We start from the raw sequence: 24,388 nt of genomic DNA on the forward strand, positions 1-24,388 counted from the left end.
ACATCTTTGTGTTTAATAGGATATTGTGAAATATTGTGCACTGTATCTGTAACACAGGGCTACAAAATGGACGACCTGCTGACCTCTTACATCAGTCAGATGTTGACCACCATGACCAAGCAGCGCAGCTCAAGGGGCCAGAGCAAGTGAACGTCTTACTGGCAGGAGGCGGCAGAGCTGCTGCGCCTCCTCCGCCCCATGGGCCAGCCCTGCAGCTGGAGCCGCACCTTCGCCTCCCACGTGTGGAGGATGAGCCGGACCCCGTCCACCAGCACCGTCTGCTCCGAGTACCCCGGCGACGATGTCTCGTCCCCCTCCAGCGAAGATGACTACCTCTGAAAGCCACCCCTCCCCAGCCCAGATACTAACCTCTCTTCAAGCATCCGGGCACACGGGTGCCTTGGTGCATTTCCTCCCCCAATATAACATAGATCTGGGGAAATTACTTGTGACATCTCCTGTGGTTTTGTGAAAAGTGGCTTTGGATGGACATTTACAAAATCCGTTGTTAACTTTTTTTGCATTGTTTTTGAATAGAATTGTAAAAAGCTTTAATAAGTTGTTTTTATTGTGTATCTGTTTTCTTGTGTTGTCATCTGTTGAATGGCATTTCCAGAGTTCTGCTGAAAGCCTTAAAGTAGATTTTCTTGTATAATCACCCATTTTTACGGTCTGACATTCGGCATGATTTCGTTTTTTGTGGCACTGCCTTTGGAGTCTTTGAGACTGTTGAAATGGAGACACTGATGCTCCTGCTGGCCTTAATTTCGACTGGCATCTAATTTCACAGTTAACAGTGTGATGTATTCATGGAATATTGGGGCGCTCACTGACCTATTTGTGGGGAGCCATGTTTGTTCTGTTTTTATAATCTGTGTGGTACTGTGTCCCTATGCATTGCTGTAGGTCATCTTATGTTGCCAGCACAACAATAACAAAAAGCTGGAGTAGAAAATTCATTGCAAAGGCACGCTATGGGAACAATGAAGGAAAAGAAATCTGAACCTATATATGAATTATATATATTCCACTGGTTGATGATGTTTCTGAAGGGACCCTGATTTATTTTCCCATGCCTCTCATTTTCTGTACGTGAACCAGAGGCCAAAAGTGAATTTTTGCGAATCTTAGTTTTCCATGAAAAATTATGTTCATTCTGTAGGTATGTTCATGTATTGCTATTTTAATAACGGATGTTAGAACTACATTAAAAACTGTAAATATTGTTAAGACAATTGTAACATATGGTCTTGGATCAGAATTTGAAGTGTGTTTCATGAATGGGAAGTTAAAACCCCAAAACGTACTTAAAAGAGATTTTGGTGAGAAATCTTTTTGTCACCTACTGAAAGAAATTAAACAAAGATGGTGTGAATTACTGAAAATAATATGCATTTTTGAAGTAAAATACCAGTGGTCTGCTTCAAATGAACTTGTTTTATATATCAGTTCATAATAAAGCACAGTCATAAAATAGTTACAGGAAAAGAACATTAAGACAAATAATAAATAAACTGCCCGCTATGTTTCGCACAGTCAGCAATGCTAGAGAAAAACAACATGGGCACTGAACAGAGGCAAAAGTAACAAGTCGGAACTATGACAACTGTATCTGATTTCAGGTTTAGCAGCTTAATAGTAGAAAGTGCCTTCGGTGCAGCAATACTCCTGCAGGAAACGACCCCACGACCACACTGCACGGCTGCTTGCATTTTAGTCTGTGAGTGTAGTCATTATTAAAACGCCAGTAGCTCACCTTTTTTTTCCACAGCATGGACAGGTTAGCACACTGCACAGTCGGAAAGGACAGCATGGACATTTTCAAATAAAAACTCAACGTAAACACTTCACTTCACAAGGGCTGCATCCATAATGCAAACGTCTTTGTACTGAAACTGCAGTATAATGCATTGCTGGAAATGCTCATATGAATTATAAATCGTACTAGCCAATAAAAAAAAAAACATTACAAGCACTATCGTCGCAACACAGACAATTGTGTTGCATTATATTTTCATTGCACAATGCTTATAACAATCATTTAGTGAAGTGTTTGTGAGAAAGTGCTGGCAGTTGCTTGTCTTCTGTCAAAATGCCACGATTGTCCTCTTGTTCGGCTCGCGGCTCCATCCATGCGTGCGGTGGCTACACCATATCTAGTCTCTTCATGAGGAAAATCTTCGGATATCCTTCAGTTCGGGGTAACATTTAAGCTGGGATTTTGGCCCCAGCCAGCCATCTGATTGTAGCAGAAGCATCATATAAGGTCTTGTGAGACCACTGGTTTCATATGGCACTTTGTTCTCAAAGATAATGGCATTTATACTTAAAATTGTGCATTTTCAACTCTAATTAAAGGTGCAAATGAATTCAGAGTAGTTGGAGCAGGAGGTTCCACATGTTGAATGTACATTCATAAGAAATGCGAATTACTTCTCTATAAAACTGGTCACTGCCAGCTCAGTTGCACATAAAATATTGTCTCTCTCTTGTGCACGTACATGATAAAAGTCTGAATATGCAGAAGAAAAATAGATGTTTATGTCCAGTCTTTTAAAATTCCTTTTCAGCTGCAGTGCGCCGTGCAGTCTGTTAAAGAGTAAGAGCTCTGAACCTCCTATCTGGCCAAACATCGAGGCCCGAGAGCTCAGTGGGCTAAAAATGACCCCTTTAGTTCCACAAAAAAAGAGGGAAAGGGCATCCGAAGCTTGTGCAAAATAAATAAATAAATCATGAAAATGTGCTCCTCACAGTCCTTCAGATACACACGTGTAACACCACACCTTCAGGCCACACCAGTAAACAGCTGAACATGGGAGCGCAGCCTGTTAGAAGGCGGAGCCCCACGAGATCATCAGTCCTGGGGCTCCTCTGTGATGGTGGGCAGGTTGGGTGTGGCGGGCAGGTTGTGAGCCTCTCCCCGGACGCTGACGCTGGAGACGGACCACACGTCACTCAGCTCTGCCGGGAGGGAGGAGGAGGAGTAAAGGAGTCAGTTAAAGAAAGTGCGCATGAGGCAAGGCGAGGGGAGAGCAAAGGTCACACAAGCACAGGGTAGCCATGCAGGGGCGGAGCATGCAGGTGGAGGGGTGGGCCCAGGGGCATGGACATAAGAGCAGGAGTGGGCGAGTCAGGGGACAAGGGACTCCAGCGAATCCCACAAACCTCTGACTTATCTGAGTACAGAAACAGAACACACTTTTAAGCATGCAAATCACTCCCCACTGTTTCCATTTTCTGACTTCTTCATAACGTTGCAATAAATTATTATTGATTTTAGTAAGGGCATGCAGTAACTTCTGTAATGAATTTGAGCAAGCAGGGAAAGCATACGGGCAAAACCACTGAAACATGCCGCAACACCTCTACAGATCTACTCACCAGTCCTAAACTTGCTGTAAAGGCCGTTCTCATGGGCCTGCCTGCCTCCCGACCAGAAAGGCAAGCCTGTCTCTCGCCACCTGAGGACAAATTGGTTTTCTTTTTTACATTGAAAGCACCCAGAATGCCACTTCTGCCTCACTGTGTATGACGTTATTGCAGTAGTACCGCAGGCAAAATGTATGCAGGAGAACCACAGGATTACAGTTCTGCAATGCTGCGCATTATCTGTGGCAGTAGAGCTTTTATGTTAAATGATTTATGAAGAGATCTTAAGGAACACTCACCAGTGGAACACGAAGACCACGGTAATGAGGACGGCCGAAATCACATCAGTTAACATCCACATTAGGCCGTACTCTTCTGGGGTCTGGAACAGAGGAATTAGAGACAGAAATATCATGTTCTGGCCACACAGTACGAACCGCCTTTGCCCTGTAACCTCAAATTAAGGCCACAACTTTGAGTTCATTGGGTGTTACATGCTACATGAAAGAATTCAATAAAATGTCACCAGTGTGGGAACATTTACTACCATCTCTCAACTACTCGACTCTCACTCATCACATGCTCTCACTCACCATGAGGAACAGGGGGCGCTGAAGGTTCCTCAGGATGTGCAGGGCATTGGTGGTGACCGACTGAGCCCCAGCACACCAGGCCAGAGAGTACAGCCACGGCTGGCTGATCACATACAGGTTGGTGGAGATGTTCACAGACGCGTACTTTCTGAAACGACAACACACATGATGATAACAAAGAGCCTCTGCAATAGTGCGTATGCATGAGATACTTAAAAAGCACTTCCTTCTATAAAGTTAATGAGCTTCTGCCACAGCAGCTCATAATTTGACTGAGGAGGCTCCCCAGCAAACTCTCAACACAGATGGAAAGCTCAGGGAGCAAGAAACCAATCACCGGAGCACCCTGGCAGACTCCACTTTATAGCTCAGCATAAATTTCCAGGCCATTTGGGTCTTTGATAATGTTCCAGGGGGGTGGGGGTAAGGGCGTGATCAAGATGAAAGGCAATGAAAGAAAAAAGCTTTTTATTATCACCACACAAGCACTGGTGAACTAACGCCCAACACTTCCAGCAGTGAGGTGGTGAGGAGACCCGGGTTTGGTTCCAGCAGGACTGGGCTCGGCATCATATAGAGTAAAGAAAAACGTGGGTCGGACCGGAGAATAGCGGTGGTGCAGGGACCATTTCGCCTTCATTCGGAGAGGCTCTCAGTGTGATCCTCCACACCGGGGGGACATAATTACACATGGCACGTCCTCGTGTTTGTGAGTGGGTCTACGTGCTAATTGCTCCCGATGCACTGTTGTTGCCGTGATTGCCATAATAATTGGGATTATGCAACTCCTCATTCTGTTCTGCCCCTGTGTAGCCCCTCCCTCGCCCAGCTCAGCTTCTCAGCTGTTCTCTTCTTTTTGTTCCAGATCCTCTGTGAACCCATTCTTGTTATGGTTCAGTCTGAGAAGGGGAAACCTGAGGAAGTCACCATGGACGAGCTGCCATCTGAACCGACCCTTACACAACACCAGAGAGAGTGAAAGAGCGAGAAAGTGTTCCTCAGTTCCACACTTTTCATCCATATCATTTAATACTGGTGCCGAGCAGGACATGCACAATAACATCCAAGTGCCTAATGGAAGGCAGGTAGAGCTGGAGAGCTTGGAAATTTCAATGAGCAAAGTGCCTGTTCTTCTACAACAACCAAAATGACAAAGATTGATTTGACTGTGCAAGAATGAGCTAACCTGATCTGCCCTTGGGACATGGAGCTGTAGTGAAGATTGAGTCTGACAATACGATCTTCCTGCAGATTTTCAATGGAGTCCCGGCTCCCTGACGTCTGCTGCAGATCTGGGTCCTGCTCCTGCACCTGGTCTCTCTGGTATGAAGGCAACCAGAGGACCTGCAGAGAAACAGAAAATTTACAGCGTTTCATTCATCAGACGTTTCTCAATGATTTAATACAGGTTCAGCCGATATAGAAAACATTGTGAGTTAAGTATGAGTTGGAGGGGGTGGAAGACAGCATCTGCCAAATGCCATGAATGTAAATGTTTATTGATTACTGGGGTTCTAATACCCTCACATGTCAATAACCAGTTTGTAAGCAATAAATGAGAATAAGATCTCCAACTAGTCCCAAGCCTGTAAAATTAGATCAAACATGGACAAATGAAATGACCAATTTGACTCTGATTGGTCTTGATAAGAGTACCTGGCTCGAGTTGATGGAGGACTCGTTGTGGAGAACCTCCAGGATGCGTTGGATCCATGTGTACCGGTAAGGGTGACCTACTGGAGGCTGCCGCAGGTCAAAGATCACCAGCTGATCATGCCGGGCAGCCAGGTCCAGGAAGTCCTTCAGGGTGGGCACTGTCTGGTTCCTCATCTGCACCTGTTCTTCTGGAGGCAGTGAAGAAGCCATACCGAATGGATCCCTCTACGAGTATAACCAGACAAAGGAAAAGTTCATATGCAGGATATTTTAGCTCAGATATGACTCAGAGTACAATTAAAGTAGACTTGAAGATATGTCTACACGTAATGGAGTTTAGATATGTCCCCCATTATCTCTGTGTCTTCAAGCACAAACAAATATCCAGTTAAATCTCTTAATCCATATTGATTACCACCAACAGACTTCATATGGATTTCCAGAATTTATTATATATGTATTTGAAAGCACTGGGGCTACAGTTGTCATACAGGCCATGAAGAGTCAACATTCCAGTCAAGAGCTTCTCAAAGACAATTATTATACATTATAATTATTCATTTATAATACATAATACATGAATTGTCTAAAGATTAAAAAACTAAATCACTACTGTTTTTTTTATAAAAAGTGGTATAGATGAGTCTATATTTATACTGGAAATTATTAACATAATGTTTTGTCCCTAAGGGTCATGAGTCTTGTCTTCACATGTCTTTGGATGATGAGTGGATAATGGAGAAGTATTGTGGCTATTTTCACCATTTTCCCCATTGGGGAAATGAAATGTTTTTTTTTTTCACCTGCAGGAACCAGGATCCAGCGTTCAGCATCTCCAGCTCAGACCAGCTAAACATGTCAGCCAGCATGTTGGTCCGGTTGGGGAACACGTCCCGCACATTAGTGGTCCTGTGGAGGGTGCTGTCATGCATGAGGAATGGGACCCCGTCATAGCTGAGGGAGGTAACCAGACGGAGAAAAATGGGATTGTTAAAGTGACAGACTGTCAGAGAATGTTGATAAGCAACATGTACTCCAACATAAATCTACTGTACTAGAGACCTGAAAGTCCAATCTAAAATAGTTTCCAGCCTTATTAATCTAAGCAACCAATCTATAATTTTATTGTGCTCATGCACATCACACAAATCATCCCGGCAAGGTTTTGGTGTACTGATGAAAGCAGGGTCACACGGGTCACATGCCTCTTTCCGCAAAGTCATGCTGTTTTGAACGTCTGCGTAATGCTGTGGACAAGTATAGGATGCCTCGCTCTGGCCTGAGCTTCTTCTGCAGAGATGAGGTCGCTAACAGGATTAGCCTGTTCATAATCACCTTAGCTGGACAGGGATGAAGCTGCGGAGGAGCGGGAGATGCTAACGTCTGATTTCTATAAATAAGAGGCCCCACTGCCTGGTAACGGGCTCGGACCCAACTTCATGCCCAATGCCCAATGAGCACTGGGCTCGGACAAATCAAAAGGATCAAAAGCAGCTTATGTCCAGGACACGTACTGGAACAACTGCATCAGTGGAGCACACAGCAAGGCGACTGAGGCGATAACAATATCCATCAGGCCTCTCTCTTCTAATCTCAAAAGATGTTACATTTTAAAACTAAATAATTGATGATTTGATAACCGACATGCTATTTTTAATTTAATAATAAAAACAGAATAGAATAATAAGTGGAAAGAATAGGCCAGGATCATCTGCCAGGTTACCTTATTGTAACATCTGTTTCCAGGCCTTCTGCCCCATCTTCCACGGCTTTCTCAAAAGACATCTGAGTGTTTTCTGGAGCAAGCTAGTTTCAGAAAAATAAAAAAAATTCTAAGTGAAAGTGAAGTGATTGTCATTGTGGAACACTGTGTACATAACAAAATGTGTCCTCTGCATTTAACCATCACCCTTAGTGAGCAGTGAGCTACCATGAAAGGTGCCTGGGTATCAGTGTGTGGGGATGGTGCATTGCGTAACAGGACCTCAGTAGCACCTGGGGATTTGAACTGGCAAACTTCTGATTACGGGTTCGCTTCCTTACCTGCTAGGCCACAACTGTCCCTGGAATATCTGATTGTATTTTACACACAGCCCAAAGTAATGGGACACCTTTACACACACACACACACACACACACACACACACACACATATATATATATATATATATAAAAAAACTTTGATTGCATCCCACTCTTAATCCGTAGGATTGAATATGGAGTTGGTCTGGTTTTTACAGCTAAAACAACTTCAACTTTTCTGGGAAGGCTTTCCACAAGGGTTAGGAGTGTGTTTATGAACTTGGCTTTTTGCACCGGTGCGCAGTCATGTTGAAATGGGAGGGGCCGTTCCCAAACTGGTCCCACAAAGTCTTGCATGCTGAGATCCTTTCACTGAAACTAAGGGGCCAAACTCACACTATATGTCCCCTTCTCCAAACTCCAAGTACGGTTTGCCTGTGTGAGTGGGTCACGTGTGAGCAAACATTTAACAAACGTTTGTCAGTCTGCATGCCTAGGTGCTTGATTTTACACATACGCGACCATTAAGTAATTGGAATACATAAATTCAATGATTTGGCAATACTTTTGGCAACATAGTGTTTATATGATCGTTATTCTCTGTGTCATTACTAGTATTTCAGTATAGACTTGTTGAATGAAATTGAATGGTAATTGTCAGACCTACCATCGGGGCACCTCTGTGTCCAATGAGGGCTGGTGCTGGGCCCAGTGTGCCCTCCTCTTTGATGCAGGGGGAGTACATGCCCAGGGGCACCAGGTACAGAGCAAAAAGCACCGCCAGGTACAGCCCTAGGATTGCTACCTGCCTCACTGCAACACAAACAGAGGAATACAAATCGCAGGTCACCAATACAACAGAAGCCATGTGGGAGTAAGCTTGTGAACCTGCGATCTTATCTGCAGCCATCTTGGGAATGAGGCACAGTCATTGCGGTGGACTGTAGGTGGGACACGTTTGACTATGAGGAATTGATCTTATGTAAGAGACATTTATGAAACCGTGCTGTTTCTTTCGAGGTGGTCAGAGAAGCACTGGGAACGAACCGCGCATTAAAAGGAATCCCAGCGTGAGGCCAAGGTTCAGCTAGAGGTCGGTCAGTCTTTTGTACCTGCAGCACGGCCATCGCATTCTCTCTGTGGCATGTGCTAACAGTTGCATAACCGAGACAGCTGGGAAAACTGCCAATATTTATTTACAAGCTTCTCTCCTCACATTGTGTTCACAGAAAGCAACACCTCGACTGGAGAGATCTGACACTCTGAAATTACTATGTAAAATAACTATAAACTGTTAACCCAAAAATGTATTTGGCAAGAGTTTTTGCTCTGTTACTACACGACATGTGAAAACTCTGTATGAGGGCATCTGCCAAGGTTTGTGTGTGGTGGGTCATAATTATGACCCATAGTCTCCTGGAACACTGTAGCACAAGACTGTGTTTGTGTGAGGTGTTCATGGACAACAGCTGTGTGTTTGTATAGAGACGGGTGTCAAACGCAGCTGGTCGGGACTGGGGGAGGTCACCCCTATCCCTGCCTCTCACTCACTCTCATGACTCAGCCTCTCTCTCTCTCGCCAACACCACCACCGGCCAACACCAGTGACCACAGCAATGAGAGAGAGAGAGAGCATGTTGGGCCATGGGAATGAGGAAAGAAATGCAGAAACAAAAGGCATTATGGGAGATACAGAACGAGAGAAAGATGTGATGCTTTGTTGAAAGACGAGTCACGCGGGGTGTAATAAACGTGCAACCCAGTGACTTCACACTAAATGAACTGCACAGAGCCTGACAAAGCACTCATTATGGCCTCGTTACAAGCAGGATATTAAATAAGAACACTATGAATCATCACATCAGTCTTAGGAGATATTAGCTACAAAATATTGGCAATGTTTATATATATGTAAAGACTCACCTCTCTTATTCATGCGAAAGAAGTGCAACGCCACCGGCCATGACAGGAGAGTCAGGAGAGAAACTCCGCCAACGTGCAGAAATGGTGCCGTGACCTGAAAGGAAATGGAAAAGTCATAAATTCAAGACTCACAATAACCATAGCACAATAGGAAAACTTTCCATGAGAAACTAACCTGTAAGGAGAGCAGGAGCGTTTTCCACTCTTTGCTCCAGAGGTCAGACAGCACAGCTGTGGCGCTGATAGAGAACGCGAGGGTCACCAGGATGCCAATCTGTCACCCGAGCAACAAAAACAGATGTTTACAGTGCAGCTGACTGACTTTTCTCTAAAGGTTCTGCACATGACAAGACACAGCTGATGTTGGGGCAGGTGGAGATTTTTACCTTGTGGCTCCAGTGAAGGTAGAGCCTCTGTCCTTCTGAGAGCAGACACACTGCCAGCAGCTGCACACACACACACACACACACACACACACGCACACACAAGTGGTTATCAAAGGATAAAGAGATAAAAACTTGTCAAGATCAGCACACAATCATGACCAGCACCACAGAGCAGCAGGCACCCCAGATAGTACATTATGTCATGTCATTTACTTGACTAATTTATCCATCTCATATAAATTTAAGTTACAAAATATGGAATAGTTAAATCTATGAGAATACAATATTCTGATCAGTTGTGTGGGTTATGGCAGCATGTCTTCAAATATGAGGAAGTCATGCAAATAGAAACACAATGCAAATTCACATCAGAAGAGCTCACCAGTAAAAGAGCGATGTAGGTGAAGAGGGCTGCAGCCACCACCAGCAGCACCACCGACCAGGGGAACCAGAAGCCCAAGTTCCCAAAGTTAAACCTGGTGAGAGGAGATGGTCAGGACTTTATTTTAGAGCTAGAGAATTGCTATTAATTAGACTTTACTAACACCACATCAGATCTCACTGTGGTCCTCTGTAGAGCAATCTTGTTAACAAGAAAAGTAATTACAGAAAGGTTGTTCTTCTGCCTTTCCAGTACCACTAACTACCAAGCCCAACCTTGTTTCCATTTATTCCTGAATACCCAGAAGACATTATAATGACAATAGTAAACCTGCCAACTTGCTTTTGTAAGTTGGAACAAAAATCTTTTGACAGCAACACCAATTTGCTTTAAAACCGAAGTATTAATTGTGGAATTGTGCGATTTTAAACCTAAATTAAACAATACTGTTTTATTTAGGGGGATGTTTTAGTGATGCTATATAATGCTAAACATTATAAAACATAATCAAGTTCAAAAAGGACTATGTGAGTACTTTCCTGTCAAATATACTGATAACTAACCATAATTTCTTGTTACATTTAATATTTTATTTATTAACATTTAACTGGTTAACATTTAATATATCATATAAATCTCAGACATACAGGACACTGACTGTGTGTCAATTCCAGTTCAGCAGGAACCTACCAATCAAAATCATTGTAATCGTTCTGAGCCTCGCTCCAGAAGTACAGGAACACCAAGGACAGGAAGAACGTCACTATCAGGACACCAAAGCTGCCACACTCCAACTGGAAGTCAAGAGAAAATGGGGAGCATCAGCACACAGTTGAGGTTGCGCCATAACTCAGCAAGGGGGAGAACAACCCAAGGAACTGTCTCCAACGTAGATCTAATCAATAGGATGTGTCAGGCGCACGGTGCAGAGCGGGAGAAGGGGAATGACTTATGTCCCCGCTGATGTAACGACTGCGTAAATCTGTACGCTGGGAGGCTATGGAAAAAAAAAAAAAGAGACCTTCGCTTTAGTAAGCAACCATTCAGAGTTTACTTGTCCCGTCAAGGCGGGCCTGATGGGCTTTGCCCTGCTTTTCCCACTGCGCCTCTGAAGTCAGCACCACAAGGCGGAAATCAATGCGCCGGTCAGCTGACATCCATGCAGTCAATTCAGCAAAAGCAGGAAAAAAGTGATCCCGGATTTTGTTCGCGATGGGTCAGCTTGGGTGCGTAAAAGAAAAAAAATACGCCTGTGGCTATGAAAAATACTGAGCGTAAATGTGCTAATGCATGAATGCAGTGCCAAATGGCATTTCTGTGTGAATGTGAGAGCCTGTGTGTGTGAGAGATGTCGTTTTAGTGAGCTCTGTGTATGAATCTTGCGTATGTGTCTGCATGAAGCGGCGGAGATGGAGTTTAGCGAGCGCGTGGTTACCCTGCTGCAGCAGCACTCTCCTGGCTGGGCTCTGGCCCGCTGGTAGCGCCGCCACTGGCAGCCGTAGAGGCCGGCCAGGCAGGAGACAAACGGCTGGTGCTCATAGCGCTGCAGCAGCTGCCGCCGCACCACCTTCAGCTTCCCCAGCTTCAGTCTGGACAGGGTCACGGGCGATGGCCCCATGGGTCAGTCGCACAGCAGCATCACAGACAGAGTAATCGCTCAACACGATAACCTACGGAGACAGAGAGAGACGGACAAATGTCCGCCAGTCAGTCAGTCTAATTACCTTAGGCTACCTGTTCATAACTAAGTTAAGATACTGTACTCCATATTCATGTATACAGCTGTATACTCTTGTATACAGTGGAGAGGACGCTTATAGGTGTGTATAAATATTTATTTGCATATAAGACATGCATATGCAATATTTATATGTTTGTTTGATGAGAGCCAGTGTGTCATTTCCCTCGATAATACGACCTTGAGGCAGTGCCGTACAGTCTGCACTCTCCGTTTTTTTAGATTTCTCAGAGCGGCAGCCTGCAGTGTGGCCTGACGTCAATGCTGAACTCTTTGGTCTTTGTTTTTTTTTCTTTAGGTGGGTGTACCACAGTCCCTGTTCTGCAGAAGACATGGTGGATTCTTCTGTATCTGGTTTCAAATGATATTGCAGCGCGTGACTCAGATGCACCAGTTAACACCAGAGTTACGTATAACAACATTTGCAGATCTGGTTCACGAGCAGTGTTCAAGCTTTAGCTTTCCCCTCACACCTGGACTTCTCTTGCAGACCCCAGAGATAGGAGGAGCCGCACTGCCCCCACCTTCCTCTGACAGAATGAGGCCTGGGTACAAATGCTTCCGTGCTCCTGCGGAATAAACAGCCTATTTCCCTCCCTCCCACCGCCGGCTCTTCCCCTGCACACACTTCCCCGGAGACCGCAGTTTACCACCTGTACCTTCACACACACACACACACACACACACACACAATCACGGTTCATTATCCTTTCTATCACCGAGAGAGGGAGGAGAAATGTGTGTGCTGCAGGAGTAGGAGACCCAATTTCCTTCCCTGAGGTCACAGATCTGCTGCCTCAGCAGGGAGGGGAGAGCTCGTCTGTGTGTGTTGTTAAAGGATTCCAGAGTTGTGTGAGAATGTGTGTGTTGTCTCAGGCCAGGTTCCAACCCTCCACAGCAATTAATACACAGCAAAATATCATGATTAGTATTAAAACCTAATGAGACGAGAGCTAGCAGAGCGTGTCGCAATCATGCAGGCCTTCATGCCGTATCAAAGTACTGCCAGTCATCTGTTTGTGGGTTTATGTGTGAAATAAGCACTCTCATTCATTATCCATTACCAATATTATCAATATAGTATATTGAGTATCCCTACTGTGAACAGACATAAAGAATCAAATATACATATATCTTGATGATCAATACTACTGATCATCTACCCAACTCTACCAGAACCAGCATAATGTCCCTCTGACTGCATACTTTACAGGCAGGACAGAGGGTCTGTTCTGCTAATGAGGGTACTGATACAGAAATCGATCTCAGATGCAAAACGGTGAGCCAATCCTCTCACTGCCTTTATCGTGAACAGCAGCTACATGCTAGAGCAAACCCTGAGTAACAAGTAACTGCCGCGGTTGGGGACGTTACACAGCAGCTGCTTCCCACAGCAGAGGAGACAAAGGGAGGTGAGCGAGGAGGGTAGGAACTATGAGGGGGGGCAGGGGGGGTCGTCTGGTTTATTAATTAGCAATCATTCAGGGATTAAAGTCCCAGCAAAAGAGTAAGGTGATCTCACCAAGGGACAGACACCAAATGGCGCGACGGGCAGCCAGTAACATGAAGGGCAGGAGTCAGCGATGGCCAGACATTCACAAAATGTCTCTGTTTCTACAACACATAAACAAGAGGAGTCGAAGCGTCAAGTTCCCTTACTCTCAAATTACAGACACACATAATAATCTACAATACTCCACCCTGAACAATATACAAACAATAACAATATACTATATATACATACACACACACACACACATATACAGAACAGACCAAAAGTTTGGACACCTTCTCATTCAATGTATTTTCTTTATTTTCATGACCATTTACATGGTAGATTCTCACTGAAGGCATCAAAACTATGAATGAACACGTGGAGTTATGTACTTAACAAAAAGTGGAGACCTGACCTCCACAGTCACCGGACCTGAACCCAATCGAGATGGTTTGGGGTGAGCTGGACCACAGAGTGAAGGTAAAGGGGCCAACAAGTGCTAAACACCTCTGGGAACTCCTTCAAGACTGTTGGAAAAGCATTTCAGGTGACGACCTCTTGAAGCTCATCGAGAGAATGCCAAGAGTGTCCAAAGCAGTAATCAGAGCAAAGAAACTAGAATATAAAACATGTTTTCAGTTATTTCACCTTTTTTTGTTAAGTACATAACTCCACATGTGTTCATTCATAGTTTTGATACCATCAGTGAGAATCTACCAACGTAAATGGTCATGAAAATAAAGAAAACACATTGAATGAGAAGGTGTCCAAACTTTTGGCCTGTACTGTATACACACACACACACACACACTTTTTATATATATATATATAGAGTCAGCTGTATGCTTATATAAGAAAAAGATGCAGGGAGGGACCACTAGTAAGTCTGAGGATGACCACTCAGGCCCACGAGGAGGCTGGCACCACACGGCTAAAATGGCCATGGAGGGTTTTACAGGCAGGAGATTACGATATAAATAGGAATCTTTTTTTTCTCCACGCATAGCATGGCACCTACAGAGCACCGTGAGGCTAATGGTCTGTGGTGCATCTAAGGAAGTGATGATGACAGGACACAGATGAGCTGAGGCCAACTTCATAAAGCAGAAAAGAAGAACACCATATGCTCCGAATGGAGAATCGCTGTGGCTGGGAGATAATTAACAGTTCAAAAACACTGAGATCTGCGACAGTGAAAATGCACTCTGTGCATTGAAAATATAAGTATCAGACCTCAAAAAATAATAATAATGCACAATGTGAAAATGTGAAATATGTGCTTTAAAATGGGCTGATTCTTTTCCTTCATTTATAAGTGTGTCCAAAATCCTGATCATTCAGCAATAATAACAAGTTTAAGAATCAGGGTTATACTGTTATTCCTACATATTGATGCAGAAATAACATCAAATAAACACATTGGAATGGGCGTGATCCTTTCTGGAATAAAAGGTTGATCAGTAAGATTGGACGGACTTGGCATCGCTGTTAATCCAGGCATTTAGCTGCGGTCATATTTTAGAGACAGAGTGACCGCGGCTCATGTGCCCACGTTCATATATGGCTAAATGGATTTTGTCATTGATACACAGCAAGTGCAGCACACAATGAAATGTGTCCTCTGCATTTAACCCTCATCTTTAGTGAGCAGTGTGTTGGGATTAGGGGTGTTAAATATCAATACAGCAATATGTTGTGATATTCTATTCTATATTGTATCAATACAGTGACATCAAACATTTATACAAACATACAAACATGTATACAAATTTTGTCCAAAAGGCTGAATTATTAGTATATCAGCTCAGTTTTTTACATTTTTACAACTTTAGAATATCACAATATGTACAATATCACAGTATATTGTGATATAATTGCATGGTGACCCATGTATCATGACACGTATGGTACGCGAGATCCACACCCCGAGTGGGGATGGTACCTTGCACAAGGGGACCTTAGTGGCACCTTGACAGCCACAACGGCCCTGATGAGTCTGGTTAGTTTAACGATAATCGAAATATAAAGCCTTTAATTTTGTACAAGATGGAACCCGCCATGGTGAAAGGACTGTGGATTGCTCCCAGGCTGCGTGAGAGCTTTTACCAGAAGAGAGAGCTACAGAATAAGAACGTGAGATGTGTTTTTTTTGTTTTAACCAAGGAGCTCTGAACACATCACTTCATGCTGCAGACACTCTGGCTTCCCATCAAGGTCACCCTCATCACCCAGTGCGCCAAACAACAATCATCATAAGCACAGCATTTAGAAAAAGAACGAACTAGAATAGAATAATAGAATTATACGAGGAAAGAAATAACCTTCTGACACCTAATACAGCCCATATCATATTTTGAAATGTAAAAAACCTGAAAACAATAAGTAAAAATTCATTCCCATGGATTATTTCCCATGGATTGAGGTCATAGGTCAACAAAATTAAAGGTTGAATTTTAACTTTCTACCATTGTGCCAAGACGGTGGTAGTGGTGGTAGTAGTGGGTAACACACTCGCCTATGAACCAGAAGACACAGGTTCAAATCCCATTTACTACCATTGTGTCCCTGAGCAAGACACTTAACCCCGAGTGTCTCCAGGGGGGGACTGTCCCTGTAACTACTGATTGTAAGTCGCTCTGGATAAGGGTGTCTAATAAATGCTGTAATTGTAAATGTAAGATATTTAATTAGTGATTAGTAAAATGTAACTAATGGAAATTCTAAGCTAAGGGCTGTTGGCCGATGGCAAGATATATGTGGTACCAAAACCCACTGTCTGACCCACTGAGGCTTGTTTTTAACTTCAGACTGGTTCCCAGTCACGTTCTGTCTGTTTTTTTGTTTTCTGGGCCACGCTAAGAAGAATTAAGAGGTGCCACGGGGTTTAGCCCAGCTTTAGTGCTGGCGCTCTCTGATTACTCATTAGCTAAGAGAATATGCCACTGAACCACCTTCATGTTGTCAGGCGACTGCAGATTTCTAAAGCTCCTTCTGCTCCACTGACCTAGGAGTGGTCCCTATGTCAAACTTTACTCACGGGAACGCGGTTCTGAGCCCAAATAATCACGCAAACGTAACCTGCCGACTGTGCTACATGCCAGTGTGGTTTTAATACAGTTACCCGATAACGAAGTAGAACAAGCGGCATCACGTGGCTGTAACACAAATATTCCTGCTGCTGATGAGGTGTGATGTGTGGGGCAAATTATGAAGCAGGAGTTGGGACCTTTGCTCCTCTGTAACCTCAATAAACCAATAAACCCCGTCAATGAGACGCCAGAAATGCAGAAGGAGACGTCACAGGAGGCAAGACCTTCCGGTGCATTATCTGCTTGCGCGTCTCATGATTGCACAGGTCAGCTCCTCCACGGCGGGTCCACAAATATCAGCCAACAGCATCACATCAAGGGCAATAAAATGTTTCACACCATGTTAGCTCCTCCAGTGATACCATTAATGGAGAACCAATCAGACAGCAGTTACGTTAACAAAACATCTGCAGTACGCCAACAGTAAACCCGACCTGCTTTAGAGAACGCGTGTCTCGGCCAGACCAGGATCCGAGCCGGCAAATGCCGGACACCCAGGGGAGTCAGGGGTGGGTGGTGGACAGAGAAATACATTCTGGCCACAATGGATCACTGTGCTGGGAACTCTCTGTTGTTCATTCATTCTCCCCGCATTACAGGGCTGCTGCAGGAATCAGGACTCGACCAGAGGCCCTCCTGATCTCCAGCATGTCCCCCCTGTCCCCTCACGTCACTCTGCGTGAGCAGCATCTCACTCCTGGTCGAGTCTCACGGTGTCTCGTATCTGAAACGCATCCGTCAACATACCGAAACAACAGAACGGAACACAACACGTCCAGCCGCACAAAAAAGAACAGCGACGACGGCGACAAACGCGACAACAGCAACAGCCTGTGTCGCCGCTGTTACCCCGTAGTTCCAGAATGGTCCTACTGAAGCGGAGCAAGACCCGGCTCTTCCACTACAACTATTTACATATATTAATATATCTATATATATATATATATATATTTAAAATAAACGTAGAAACACCGAGTGAAGCTGTTAAACAACACGCACCTTGTGGCGGCTGCGGACGTCGTGGCTGCGGCGCGGACCGAGTGCGGGGGCGCGCAGCGCGAGGCGCGCGCTTTATACAGGTGAGGCGGCGCGCGCTCCCGCGTCCGCGCGCGCCCGCGCTCCCGCCCCGAGCCCCCACCTGTTGCTGCCTCTCTCTCTCCCCCTCTCTCTCTCTCTGGGAGCTCCCACAAACACGACAATTCCGAGGCAGCTTCAAAGCCACAACAACCCGTCGTTCGGGGGACTCTCGTTTTACATTCACGAAGACATTTCGATGTTATTATCGTTAAGGGTGACATGCTTCGGATCTGGGACTAGGCGACTAGGTGGTGGATTTGAATGCAGGGATGAAAGGGGCGAGGCTAGACAGGCAAATCACAACCATCAAATCTCTGGACATTCAAGCTGAGCCGTGTTGTTTGGTACAGGCTTCCATGGCACACACATTTCAGGGTCACGTTGAGTGTGTTGTCGGACATTGGGGACCAGTGGTGTCCAGACTGCGATGTGACGCAACCTGCCCTGTTTTCACCCATTTCAGGGTTAAGGTTGGTCTGTGGTAACACCGAGTTATGGCACCAGACAGCTTAGGTCAGCCACCAGTCACACTAGTTTGCACTGGCTGATACATTTCTGCTGTGTCTGACCCGTCTGGGTCAGCTGCGAGGAAAGTGCACAGGCTTATAGCTTACGTGTACGTATCTTCAATATATGATTCAATATATTCACTATATATATGTATATGGTTAGATACAGTCTTAAAAAGTAGTTTTAAAATAAGACCTGAATATGTTTAACAAGGCATTCATCCATTCATTGCTTTAAACATTATCAATATTTATATTTATTTCCCAAACTTTATTATATTATATTATATGTTTGTATAGACAAGTGCCATACTGAATGGTTTCTGACAACACATGCACATTAAAACCTTCACACTGCCCCCTAATGGTGGGCGCATTTTCATAACATTGGAAAGTGCAGCAGTATCAGGAGGTCAAGCGTTGAAAATACACTTTCACAAGCCTCTTAACTCGGACTGCAAGGACCGTTGAGCCTTTTATTGTGGGCAGACATCACACAGTCTGCTCCACTTCCCATGTCTGTCTACATTGTTCAGTACATTATCGCATTGCTCAGAAAAATCAAAATGACTCCCACTTGTCTAAAGCACAGGACTGTGTATAGTTTCTTCAACCCATTGGGAACCCAGATCCCTATAAGAAGGGCCAGTATTGGTTGTTTCATCAATGTTGCATTCTGCGTACTCGGACCCTTCATACAGGCCAAAGGGCCTGGTAGAGGAACAACTTCAAGAAGACCCAACATGGTGGGAACGCTTGGGACGTCCTTGACAATTGCAGTTGGGTAAACAGCTGCACAATTGTTGACAGATAGCTTATTCCCAATTAAACGCTGTCAGTTAGGTAGAGATAATTAATGGGCATACACAACCGAAAACCAATTTATGCTGACAATTACATTCACTAAGCACACGCACAAACATTTCTTCTTTTGGGTCAGATTTCATATGTGTATCTATGAGCAGTAAAGGCCTGCATGGCAACCTCTGTGTTTTGGTCACCTTGAGAATATTAGTGGCCAACCTAATGAGTGATGGACTTGTGCACTGGGCAAATCAATTCTTGAAATATTGGGAGAATGCCCACTGTACGGTAAACCTGCGCTAATTAATATTATATTTAAGGTCCAGGCTGGGTCGAGTGAATTCCCTGCAGAATTCCCGATTAAAGATGCTTGCTGCACTCTTTTGACTCCGGTTATTTTATGACTTAGTCTACTATCTCAAACATTTCTCAGAATTTGAGCACTTAGTTTCTCCTCAACACTACCTAGGTCTGAGAAATACTCAAGTAATACACAGAGGAAAAGTAAGTCTGGGAGCGCTGAGGTGAGATCACTTGTGTGAAAATGAATGCACAATGTGCAAGAAAACACCTACTACTGGAGTTGTTCACGGACCAGGCCAATCGATCACATATGCCATTGGAGAACGAGGGTTACATAACACAGGCTCCAGCAAGGGCACACGTGCTCTTTCCCAGTTTCACCGTAAACCTTATATGTATGTAATGAAAAGAGCAACCTAGATAGATAGACACTTGTATTGGTGCATGAAAGTAGCCTAAAATGAAGATATCAGTCTTAGGAAGGAGGCATTAGGGGACCTAACAGGATGCAAAAGTGTATGGAGGTGCTTTCCCGCAGCTATTTTTCATGTCCTTCAAGTGTCTAAGAATACAAACGATCTGGGCCCAGCCGAACAGCATCATTTGTCAAATCATTCAGCTCTCAGCTCTGGACTGTCTCCCTGGAACGGTGCAGCTTTTTTGCCTCTGCAACCTTGACCTGTGCCCAACAGGACACGTCGCCTGCCTGACACATACTGTATTTAACATCTTTATTTGCCTTTATTCAGGGTTCCAAATGACTTTTTTTTTATTCTGAATAACCAAAATGTCATAGCTATGGATATAATATATAAGCAGTGCCTTACCATATAGCTGGATCAGAATTATTACTAATATAACTACTAATATTTTCTGAATATGTATCACCATATTATGTTACATATTGTACTATACACACACACACACACACACACACTCATCACAATTGCCACCAAATATAGAATAAGAAACATTAAATGCAGGTTTATATATTGGTGATATAACCATAACATACATATTCAGAAAATATAAGTGCCTTCTTCTGTGTTCATTTCACCGTAGATTGTTCAGTACATTATAGACAAATCCTTACTGTATTCAGAATAATATATTGTTTTTGTCCTGTAGAGGAATACATTTCTGAATACATTTATTGAACGTTATCCAGTATTCAGACATCACGACTTTTCCAAGTGTGTTGCCTGGTCCTGCTATTTATTAGAATTTAGTTGCGCTATGCACTTCATTAACATGATCTTTTCTAATGCAGCAGATCTCCACACACACACACACACACACACTTGCGTGAAAAACAGCTCTCACCTCCGATCCCGCGTGTGTGTGGATTGTACACGACGTCCCGCCGTCAGCTCTGCCGGGTCTCGGCGCTGCAGGGAACGCGCACCGGTACACGCGGTACACACACAGACACACACACACACACACACACACACACACACCATGTACCGTCACATACAGACCGGAGAGGAGAGGCGATTCTGAGCGCGTCCTGCGCTGCGGGGAGGAGGCGCGTCGGATCGATCGCGTTACGTAATTTCTCGCTGAACTTCGATCGAAGACGGTTATTAATCTGCACCCCGCATGCAAACGTTGAAGTACGCCAGTGGTGATGCGAGGTAGCTATAAAATGTAGCCGATGCTGGTTATAGACTGCCAGCCCCACTCTGCCCCTATTCTTCAGTGGTTTCTGACCAGTGGATCCTTGTTGGCAGGATGTGGGGGTCAGGACCTTCATACATCAGTCTCATCATCCTCAATCGGCAACCAAGCATGAAAGTACAGCTGCTGCAAAATCCGTTAAACATGCTCCACAATCAATGAGGTTTCTGATAAATAAAATTCAACAGATTGCAAAAGCTGCTTTAGCTGCTTTTTCATTGAAAGGAGCAATCCTGCAGTGATGCAGTGACGCACCTGTTTCAACCTCAAAAAGAGGGATGAGGGATGTGGCGCCCACCACGCTCAGCATTAATAAACAGATCATAACCAGGTTCTAATCTGCTGTAGTCCATCAATCTGACAACAACCTTGTGTCCAGACAGGGATATTTGGCCTAAACTCGTGTCAGATAAAGGGATTTGTCCAGGGGCAAGGATCAAAAGCACTCAGAACATCTCATTACAGAAGTGTTAAGCGGAGATTTGTTGCCACTGGAGAACCTTTGGTTCTGGTCTGTTCGCACAAAGGATGAATCGCTGTGAGTTGAACTTGTCACCCCAATCACCCTGAGTGCAGCGTCTGCACTAGTTCAGGCTGGAAAAAGGAAAGGGGTGGAGATGCAATCCGTGGTGCAAAGGTCCCTCTCCGACGCCACGACACTCTCAAACCATGACTCGCTGGTGGCAACGCTGTCTCCGAAATAGTGTTCCTTGTAGAATCTCAGACAGTCAGAAATAGAGACGCTTTCTGAACCGGCATTTCGAAGACAGCCGCAGTCTGTCACTGCACAAAATTGGCCACTTTGCAAGTCGTGGCGGTGCCGTGTGGATGTGCTGGTGTCGTAAATTAAATGTTGACCTTTAAAACGACGATGAGACGTCTTTCTACCGAGGATCATCAAATATTGTTGCAAAACTGTTCCGGCGACGAGCAGCCGTCTCACCCCGGTTATTAAACCAGGGCTTTATAATCAGGGCTACATAATAATAATGTTCATTCAGTCCATTTGCTCTCAACTTGGTTTGGTGTGTTCGTGACATTAAACATTTTTTTTTTTAAGGAAAAGAAAACGAAATTCCAGCACCCCTTTTCCCATCATCAGGAATCAATGGGTTTTCATTTCGAGATGACTGACTAGAAACCCAGACTATTTTGCCATTTTGTGTTCGAGTCATTTCCAACATTTGATGTATAAAGTTCTATGCATTATACATCAAATGTACTTCTAGACCAAAAGTCAAGTCAGTTTTAAAACATATTAAGACAAATAACACATGACCTTTTTCTTCAGCATGAAACACATCTTGGTAAAAACCTCAATGCATTGAATCGTCTGGTTTTGTAGCATTTTCCTTGACGGTTTCCCCTTTCATGATCAGCCCACCTCGGATAGATTCTCCAATATGGGCACAAACAACAGAAGGGTACCTTGAGCAGCACCTGGGTTTCCCATGGCAACAGTGACATCACAGCCCTGCAGACCTGAAACACAATGCCTGACAGCCAACCACACAAGGATGACCGAAAGGCATGCAGTTGGCAAATGACGACAGCAACACTTGCAATAATGGCCAAATAATTCATAAAAATACAGAAAATTTTTTTTTTATGAAGACGGAATAATTTACACTATTCATCCAGGGGTTTTCTCAGGCTTCTCTGCTGCATGAAGGCTGCAGTAAGAAGGCTTTGTGCTTCTTATTTCCCCAGCCAGCCATTCCAAGACGTTTTATGGGTTGCAAAGGGCTGGAAGAGGCCCAAATAACACAGCAATGGAGATAAGCAGGTCCCGCCACGGTGTTTTATGCAGGGGGACATCCCTTCTCTCCTGTTAACGGCGGGGCGGGGGAATGCGGCGTCTCATTCCTGCTTCGCACATTCATCCTTGCCAGCGGGTCACGCCTTGGACAACATCCACAACACTGGCAAAGCCTCTCCAGTGCTGAGTCGGCAGGATTTCCACTTTGGAATTCATCACCCGGACAGGCAGTGAGGAGACAAAGATGGAAAGCTTCATTATACAAAACCCGGCAGCCGCGGGGAATAAAAAAAACATGCACGTCATTATTTTCCAAATCTTTTATTCATCACCATGGATAAATACCAGCTGACAGGCTTCCAAATGGGAAAGCGATGTAACAGAATAATTGCACTTAATGAGCAAAAGAAAATGTACGTGCATTAATACAGAACGGCCATAATATTAAGATGTGAATGGTGAAGTGAATGTTGTCCTGTAGGTAACCTTGCTGAAAATAGCTCATGCTGGGTTCATGCTGTGGCCAGGGTTCCCAGTGGTGGCCTGGCGAATAAGGAAACGAACCTCTAATCACAAGGCTGCCAGTTCAAATCCCGAACCGCCAAGGTACAACTAAGGATCCCGGACGGCTGTCATGGCTGCCCACTGCTCACTAAGGATTACTGGTTAAATGCAGAGGACACATTTCATTGTGTGCTGTGCTGAATCATGTCCACCTCCAGAGGTCTCCAATGGTCACTTGAGCATCAGAATACAACCACTGAACAATCCAAGAAAGTGAGTGAATGGATCATGCTGCCCTTTACATCACGTGGATGACCTGGCGTGTGTGGTTTGTTTACCTGGGCAAGACTCCAGGATGCATTATGGGAATAAGCCAGGCTGGTAATGTTTTGCTGAGGAAACTTGTGCCCTGTTTCAGCAGGATAACTGTTTTTAAATAGTTCACAACTTACAGGAATAGCGTCTGGTGCCAGATACAACAGCACGTCACCACTGGGTGGCAATAGGGAAACCTATACAAGGTGGCTGGTGCTAATGTTATGGCTGATCAGTAATTGGACACGAAAGAATGGCTGCCTGATCTCCAGGAGTCTCAGTTGCACAAACAAATCATTTCTATCAACTCAGAAATTACATAACTGCATTGTTATTATGATTCTGTATATGTAAAATCAGAACAAGGCTTCGTATGTGTGTGTGTTTGAAGCGGCATGGGTTAGAAGAAAGATTACAAATATTATTTGTGGGGTGCGCGATGGGGAAAACAAATCATGCTGGTCTGGCAGGACACCCGGGAGGGTCTGGCTGTGCATCTGCAGGATTCGTTCAGGGGATGCATTTGCAATTTCAGCACCTTCCCAGACAAACAAGTAAAGCAATCTGCTGCATTACATAAGGAAGAGTCAACACGGGGGGGGGATTTTGTTTGTCAGATCCCTTCCCCACCCCCTTCCCCAATCCATTACTCCACAAAAAATCTAATCCCCTGCCTCAAAACCAGCTTATTTGTCTGGGGGGCTTTAATCAGCTTAATTATTTGAATAAGAAAAAATGAATCTAATTTCACTGGCGAGAAAAAATGAGATGAGAAAAACGAAAC

General features: G+C 44.4%; 2 protein-coding genes across 12 annotated transcripts in view; one reads left to right on the plus strand and one right to left on the minus strand.

Annotated features, from left to right (window-relative positions):
• myo7aa (myosin VIIAa) overlaps positions 1 to 1,428 on the plus strand; it is a 27,672-nt gene extending 26,244 nt beyond the window's left edge. For all 7 annotated transcript variants that reach the window (XM_028962921.1, XM_028962922.1, XM_028962924.1 and 4 more), the window contains one exon: positions 58 to 1,428. In XM_028962921.1, coding sequence (XP_028818754.1) covers positions 58 to 150 — 93 coding nt within the window. In that variant the 3' untranslated portion in view covers positions 151 to 1,428. The remainder of the gene's footprint in view (positions 1 to 57) is intronic.
• On the minus strand, positions 1,423 to 20,944 carry gdpd4a (glycerophosphodiester phosphodiesterase domain containing 4a). Of its 5 annotated transcripts, none has more exons than XM_028962927.1 (17): positions 20,670 to 20,944; positions 13,592 to 13,683; positions 11,767 to 12,001; positions 11,022 to 11,125; positions 10,332 to 10,425; positions 9,950 to 10,009; positions 9,739 to 9,837; positions 9,564 to 9,657; positions 8,308 to 8,453; positions 7,342 to 7,424; positions 6,422 to 6,572; positions 5,619 to 5,843; positions 5,149 to 5,306; positions 3,963 to 4,110; positions 3,669 to 3,751; positions 3,382 to 3,461; positions 2,973 to 3,176 (listed from the first exon to the last, which is right to left on the minus strand). In XM_028962927.1, exons 3-17 carry the CDS (start codon positions 11,947 to 11,949, stop codon positions 3,040 to 3,042), a joined length of 1,845 nt encoding a protein of 614 aa, XP_028818760.1. In that variant the 5' UTR covers positions 11,950 to 12,001; positions 13,592 to 13,683; positions 20,670 to 20,944; the 3' UTR covers positions 2,973 to 3,039. The 5 variants fall into 5 exon arrangements, with proteins under 5 accessions (XP_028818762.1, XP_028818760.1, XP_028818759.1 ...); XM_028962926.1 differs by lacking the exon at positions 20,670 to 20,944 and adding an exon at positions 17,653 to 17,684; XM_028962929.1 differs by lacking the exons at positions 2,973 to 3,176; positions 13,592 to 13,683; positions 20,670 to 20,944 and adding exons at positions 1,423 to 2,961; positions 17,653 to 17,784.
• Between the last annotated feature and the right edge of the window lie 3,444 nt (positions 20,945 to 24,388).

This window comes from Denticeps clupeoides, chromosome 19, assembly GCF_900700375.1.
Source record: "Denticeps clupeoides chromosome 19, fDenClu1.1, whole genome shotgun sequence".
NCBI classification, from domain to species: domain Eukaryota; kingdom Metazoa; phylum Chordata; class Actinopteri; order Clupeiformes; family Denticipitidae; genus Denticeps; species Denticeps clupeoides.

Excerpts from the sequence above, each read along its gene's own strand:
- gdpd4a (XM_028962928.1), bottom strand. The coding sequence starts at position 11,949 with ATGGGGCCATCGCCCGTGACCCTGTCCAGACTGAAGCTGGGGAAGCTG. Across the intron at positions 9,658-9,738 it reads CGCTCCTGCTCTCCTTACAG|GTCACGGCACCATTTCTGCA; the intron begins GTTAGTTTCTCA and ends ATTTCCTTTCAG. Across the intron at positions 3,462-3,668 it reads GTGGTCTTCGTGTTCCACTG|GTGGCGAGAGACAGGCTTGC; the intron begins GTGAGTGTTCCT and ends ATTTGTCCTCAG.